Source organism: Falco naumanni, chromosome 1 (assembly GCF_017639655.2).
Source record: "Falco naumanni isolate bFalNau1 chromosome 1, bFalNau1.pat, whole genome shotgun sequence".
NCBI lineage: Eukaryota > Metazoa > Chordata > Aves > Falconiformes > Falconidae > Falco > Falco naumanni.
This window is the reverse complement of record NC_054054.1, coordinates 38,364,794-38,371,612: the sequence shown is the minus strand read 5'-3', so window position 1 is coordinate 38,371,612 and position 6,819 is coordinate 38,364,794. Positions and strand designations below refer to the sequence as shown.

The window sequence follows — 6,819 nt, the reverse complement described above, 5'->3', positions numbered from 1 at the left end:
AAGGAGAAAGGTCTCCATTCAACACCAGTCCCACCTGATGACTTGGTCCTGGCAGGAGGCTCCCTGCCGTGCAAGCAGAGATCCCTGCACGTGAGGTTTGGGTGTGTGCCTCTGATTTTCTTTGCTTCAACCAAGGTCAGAGGTAGTTTGAAGTTCCTAGAGGATTTACCTCCTTCCCAGCTGTGGGGCCGTGGGAGTGCTGGCTTCCAGCATCCTCTGCCAGAGGCTGGGGCTCTGCTGGGCAGAGCCTGAAATAGCTGGAGGAAGAAACAGCTCCAGTTTATGTGTGGTCAGGACCTTGGCACCAAGAAAATAAAACTAAAAAAAAAAAAATGTTGCAGGCCAGAGGAGACAATTCCCAGCATCGATGCCCTGGATGGAGGCTGCTGCTGCTGCTTCTTTCCCCAGCTGGACACAGAGTAATGCAAACCACCAGGCCCACAGCTTCATCCTGCTGCTGAATGAGGACGTTGGTTGAGGAAGAGCCTTGCTGGGACGTGGAGCCAGGCACAGAGCAGCCCGGCGTGGCTGGGTGACCCTGCAGGATCGGCTCCACTTCACCTGTCCCAGTGCTTCCCATCCCAGTGATTCCTTCCAGGAAGAGTCAGCCTTCGGGTTTGTGCTTCAGGTTGCACACAGCCCCTCGCTGTTTATTTCAAACAAAAAGAAACACAAAGGGGGTTCTCTCTCTCTTTTTTTTTTTTTTTTTTTCTTTTTAAATGAAGACCAGCCCAGCCCCAGCCTTCCCCTTTGCCAGGACCGCTGTTTGCTGTTAGCACCCAGCAGCACCGAGTCCTTCCTGCTGCTTGCCAGACGCCAGCATCACTCCTTTCACCCCATCGCACTAGTCCCTGCACCTCACTGCCTTTGTGCACCCTGGGTATTCAAGCCCAAAGGCGCCCTCCTTCCTCTTACTCATCCTCCCCAGCAGCTCCCCTCTCCTGTTCTGCTGGGGCCCGGCTGCCCCCTGAGCACCAGGACCCTCTCCCTGCTTGTGCCACAGGCATGGGCAGGACCCCGGGGCTGTGGCCGCCGCTGCCTGTCCTCCTTGGGCACCGAACAGGAACCTGCCAGGTCCATTTTCAATCCTTTCCAGCCGCTCCACCACAGCTCAGGGCCATGCCAGGGCTGGTTCCTCCCCCTGTGATGGCCGAGCCCCTCACACTGGCACCCAGCCCGTTTCCATTCCAGCAGTGCAACCTTTTTATTGCAAAATTACAAAACGTGTGTGTCCAAACCCCCGCCACCACATGCAGAGAGTCTCTCTGTCCCGGAGGGGGGGCTATGACTAGAAGACATGGGTGTAGAAGACATCCACGTTGCCGGTGAAGTCCAAGGGCAGAGCCTGGTCGATGCTCCTGGCGCCCAAGCGGGCCCCCCCCCAGTGCTGAGGAACGCTTCAGCTTCAGGAGGCTGAACCGGGAGAAGTGGCTGGGGGCCTCCCCCCGCGCCTGTGCCAGGATGCGGATGAACCCTGGCGGGGGGACATGCAGGGTTGGGGTTACAGGGGACTGCAGGACACCCCCGGCCAGCAGCCCCCATCCCTCTACTCACCTGCCTGCATCCTCTCCCAGCTGTTCCAGACAGAGCCCACGCAGATGATGGGCAGCCCCAGCTCCCCCAGGAACAGGCTCTGGGAGGGGGCAGTGGGTGAGAGGTGGCTCTGGGACCCCCCCAACCTGCCACAACCCCATCCCCGTCGGCTCTCACCGTGTCGATTTTGGGCAGCACGGCAACGACATGGCGAGCCAGGACCTCGCCAGCTTTGTCAAAGATGTGGCAGCACAGTGGGTCCCCAGCCTGGGCACCTGTGGGGCAGGGGGGTGGGACAGGGGCCTGGGACCCCCCCTGCACCCCCCGGGGCTTGCACTCAGCTACCACAAGCCAGGCTGGGCTGCGTGGGGGGAGTGATGAGGATGGAGGGTGCACAGGGCAGAGATGGGGTCTGGGGAGCTGTGCCAGTGAGGGTGACAGTCGCCAGGCGGGGACCAAGGGTGGGATGCCCCATCCGGCCCCTTCCACCTGTGCTCCCCTGGGGAAGGGGCTTCCCTACCCTCCGCCAGCTTCTGGCAAAATCCTGCGAACTTGGACTTCTCGAAGGTGCGGTAGAGATGTGTCAGAAGGCCCATCCTGTCAGAGACCTGCAATGCCGGGAGCAGTGGGGAAACCCACTGGTGAGCCCCACATCCCAGCTGTCAGCACTGGGACCCCTCGGGACCCCACCATCCCATCCAGAGCCCCCAGGACCCCAATGTCCCAGCCCAGAGCCCCCAGGAACCCACCATTCCACCTGGAGCCCCTGGGACCGCATCGTCCCAGCCTGGAGCCCCCAGGATGCCAGTAGCCCAGTCCAGAGCCCCTGGGACCCATCATCCCACCCCTGAGCCTCCAGGACCCCAATGTCCCACCCAGAGCCCCTGGGACCCCACTGTCCTGCCCAGAGCCCTGGGACCCACCACCCCAGCATGCAGCCTGCAGTATCACCCAGACCCCCCAACCCCGGTGTGCAGCCCAGAGCCCCCCCGCCCCCCGAGGACCACTCCCAGCAGCACCTGGAAGTAGTCAAACATGGCCTGCTTGACGTAGCTGACATCGTGGGGTGGCACCTCCAGGTTGTCCATGCAGTCGAACACCATCTTCACAGCCTGGTGCGCGATCCAGTATGCTGCAGATGGAAGGTGGAGCTGGCTGAGACCCCCCCTGGTGCCCCCCACCCTCACACCCCCCAGCCTCACCTGAGCCTTCATCACCCATCATGTGTCCCCAGCCACCGCAGCCCGTCTCTGAGCCGTCGGGGTTGATGAGTTTGCAGTTGGAGCCGGTACCTGAGATCAGGACGATGCCACCTGCGGGGTCAGAGCCGGTGGAGGAGAGTGGGACACACGCTGTCACCACCCTGTCCTACACCAGGACGTCCCCTTTGCCATCGCCCTGGGGCTGGCTGTCCCTTACCGCGGTCGGTGGCGGTGGCCATGGCCCCAACGGCATCAGTGGTGATGCAGTAGCTCTGGCTGAGGTCGGGGAAGCGCCGACGCAGCTCCTCCACCAGCTTGGCGATGGCATCCTTCTGGTCACCGCCGCTGAGGGACAGCCCCTGCCCCAAGCCGGGGTTCCCTGTCACCGCCAGGGGGGACACACGGAGCCGCAGCATCCCTGGGGAGGATGCTGGTCCCAGGGGAGTGCGGTGGGGGAAGACAGGAGGCTCACCAGCGAGCGGAGGGGGATGTGGGGGTCGATGCCAGCTTTGCTCTTGGCCTCACGGACCATCCGCTCGATCCTCTCCAGGCACTTCTCGGAGCCGATGAGCTGGGATGGGGGACACTCACTGAAACCAGCCCCCAACCCCTCCATCCCTGGGGGGTCCCACATGGCTGAAAAAGCTTCGCCACTGGCCTCGAGCTGCCGGCAACACCCCAGCACCTTCTCCAGTGGCTTCATCCCACCCAAGCGCCTCGAGGACAACCTCAGCCAGCCCCCTCCCCCTTATCCTGCCCTCCCCGCGGCCCGTGTCACCCCTCCGGGCTGGGTATGGGGATGTCCCCCAGCTCACCCAATGGTTCGTGCAGGGTCCCTCCACCTCGGCCAGGATCCGGCCATCTCCGGAGACCAGCACCACCCTGGAGTGGGTGCCCCCTCTGCGGGGACACCAGGGGACACACTGCCACCACTGCCCCGTGTGCCTCCCACCCCCAAAGCGGGCAGGGGGGTGCAGGGGACCCTCGCTCAGCCCAGCACCCCAGCTCTGCAATCCCCCGGGGACCCCCTGCAGCCCCTAACCCAGCCTTCGGGGGTGCTGCGATCAAGATGGGGGGTCCTGGGGTGGCGGCTGCTGAGCTCCCATCCTGCCCCACTGAACTGGGTCCCTGCCCCCCCCCCCCGACTTCCCCCTTCCAGGCTGGGGGAACCCGGGGGGGGGCAGGAGGAGCTCGGGGAGGGGGAGTCCGGCTGCAGCTCCCCCCCCGGTCTGGGGATAGCCGGGGGTCTGGGGACACGGGATGCAGAGCCCCGGGGGGACCCCCCCACCCGTGGGCGGCCCCTCACCCCTCCACGCCGCCGAAGACAGCCGCCATCGGTGCCGGGCCAGGCCTCGCCCGTGGCCACGCCCCTTCCCCGCCTTGGCCCCACCCCTGGCCCTACGCGCCCCGGGTCCCTGTGCCGCCCCGCCAACCCCCGCCCTCCCCGCACCGAGCCGCGGCGCCTGTGGAACGGGGACAGGGGACGAGGGCCCGATCTCCGGGGGCTACGGGGGTCAAGCGTGTCACACCGGATCACGCAGGACGCAGCCCTGAGTGCCCACGCGGGACACAGCTCCACGCACACGCACAGCCCCCCCCCCCCCGTCTCCGGGACACAGCCCCACGTACACGCACAGACACACACACACAGACACACACAGACACAGACACACACCCACACACCCACCCACCCACCCACCCACACACACACACACACCCCGCCACACACACACAGCCCCACGCACACGCACAGTCTCTCTCACACACACACACACACACACACACACACAGCCCCACGTACACGCACAGACACACACACACAGACACACACAGACACACACCCACACACCCACCCACCCACCCACACACACACCCACACACACACACACCCCGCCACACACACACAGCCCCACGCACATGCACAGTCTCTCTCACACACACACACACACACACACACACACAGCCCCACGCACATGCAAAGCCCCCCCCCCCCCCCCCGGAACACAGCCCCACGCACACAGCCCCCCACCCAGGCACACCGTGGGATCTGGATCAGAGCAAAAGGGGGCTCCCACGGGGACCAGCCCCAGCGCAGGGGTCCCCCCCCCAGCCCCCTCAGCCATCACCCTCATCCCGGTGCTGGAGAACAGGTCTGCGGGCCAGGAGCCACTGTAACACCGGGGTCCCCCTCTGCCCCCAGCCCCTGGCGTGGGGGGCCAGGGCCAGCGACTCAGGCCCCCTCACCACGAGAGGAGACCCCTTCCCCCCGTTAGCGCATCGCTCCTGAGCGGGGGCAGCTGTCAGCTCCCATCTGCACAGCAAGTGGCAGAGGCAGCTGAGCCCCCCCCCGGGCGCCGCGGCCCCCACTGTGGGTGACAGCGGGTGATAGCCGCCGTGCCCCGCCAGTGCTCCCATGCAGGGACTGGGGGCAGGGAGGGATGAGGGCAGTGGGGGGAATGGGGGGATGGGGGGACAGGCGGGGGGGACAGAAGATGGAGGGAGCCAAGGGGAGGGTGAATGGCAAGGACAGACAGTTGGGGAAGGTGCCAGGGATAGAGGGGTAGGTGGATGGACGGATGGGTGGAGGGGTGGAGGAGTGGAGGGATGGACAAACGGATGGAGAAGGTAGAGAGATAGAGGGATGGACAGACGGATGGAGAATATGGAGCAGTAGAGGGATTTACGGGTGGACAGAGGAGGTGAAGAAGGTGGAGGGACAGAGGAATGGGTAGATGGATGGAGAAGATGGAGGGATGGACAGGCAGATGGATGGACGGATGGATGGATGGATGGATGGATGGATGGATGGATGGATGGAGAATATGGAGGGATAGAGGCATGGACAGATGGACTGATGAATGGAGAAGGTGGAGGGGTGGATAGATAAAAAGGATAGAGGGGTGGATGGCTGAGTGGATGGGGGCAGAAGACAGGCAGGCAGATGGGTGTGGATGGATGGATAGAAGGATGGATGGAGGTGAAGAGGCAGATGGGTGGAGAAGATGGAGAAGATGAAGAGCTGGATGGCTGAGAAGTTGGATAGATGGACGGACGGATGGATGGATGGACGGACGGATGGATGGATGGATGGAGAAGACAGGGGCAGATGGGGAAGGCAGAGGTGCAGATGGATGACGAAGATGTATGAATAGAGAAGATAGGAGGGCAATGGATGGATGGATGGATGGATGGATGGATGGATGGATGGATGGATGGATGGATGGATGGGTGGAGAAGACAGAAGGGCAGAGGGATGGGGTGGCTGGAGAAACAGGGAAGGTGGATGGCTGAGCAGATGGATGGGTGGGCGGGTGTATCAGAATGGAAGGAGTAGGTGGGGGAAGATGGGTCAGGTAGGAAGTGGTGTAGGAAGGAGCCCAACAGGATGGGGATGGCTGGACAGGGATGAGTGGAGGGGAGAGTGGCCCAGAGTGGGCAGGAGGCTAGTTCCAGCCCAGCAGGACACACCAGGCCATCCCACACATGGCCCAGCAGCACTGCTGCTGCCGGGGGTTCCCTGGTCCCGGGGTACCAGGATGGGGACGCCATTGGAGCGGCCAGCCAGAGACTGAAGTCAGCTCTCCCCTCTGCCTGCTGGCTCCAGCCCTTCTGGGGGTCGTCTGTGCCATGGGGCACCGGGTGAGACCTGGGGCTGGGGGTCCCTCCTTCTTAGGGCTGGGGGGTGCCCTGTGGCCATGGGGTGCTGCAGAGGGACATGGTGGGACAGGGACCATGGCCACTCCACTCTGCATGGCTTGGGAGATGAATATGCTCGGGGGCATCCACATCCTTCCCAAGAATATTACACGGTGGGGAACATTGGGGGGCTGTGGCTGGGACCCCCCAAGGCCAACACCAGGTTAAGGGAGCACCAGGGTCACAACGGAGCCCCTCAAAATGTCCCCAGCTACCCCAAAGACGGGATGGAGACAAGCGGCAGGGGAAGGGTTAAGCTGCAGTGTGTGTGTGTGTGTGTGTGTGTGTGTGTGTGTGTGTGTGTGTGTGTGCAGCCCCTGAGCCCACCGCCCTCATGCCCTCATTAAGTCCTGGTGGCACCAGGCTGTCTGGGGACAGCGGGGACAGG

At 63.7% G+C, this 6,819-nt stretch overlaps 1 protein-coding gene across 1 annotated transcript; it reads right to left on the bottom strand.

Annotated features, from left to right (window-relative positions):
- Positions 1-1,189: 1,189 nt before the first annotated feature.
- On the bottom strand, positions 1,190-4,100 carry NAGK (N-acetylglucosamine kinase). Its single transcript, XM_040590282.1, is given in 11 exon segments — positions 1,190-1,381; positions 1,383-1,474; positions 1,555-1,633; positions 1,711-1,808; positions 2,054-2,141; positions 2,553-2,665; positions 2,736-2,846; positions 2,953-3,094; positions 3,208-3,306; positions 3,551-3,635; positions 4,042-4,100. Coding segments are annotated over 11 exon segments (1,029 nt in total). The 5' UTR covers positions 4,071-4,100; the 3' UTR covers positions 1,190-1,288.
- Between the last annotated feature and the right edge of the window lie 2,719 nt (positions 4,101-6,819).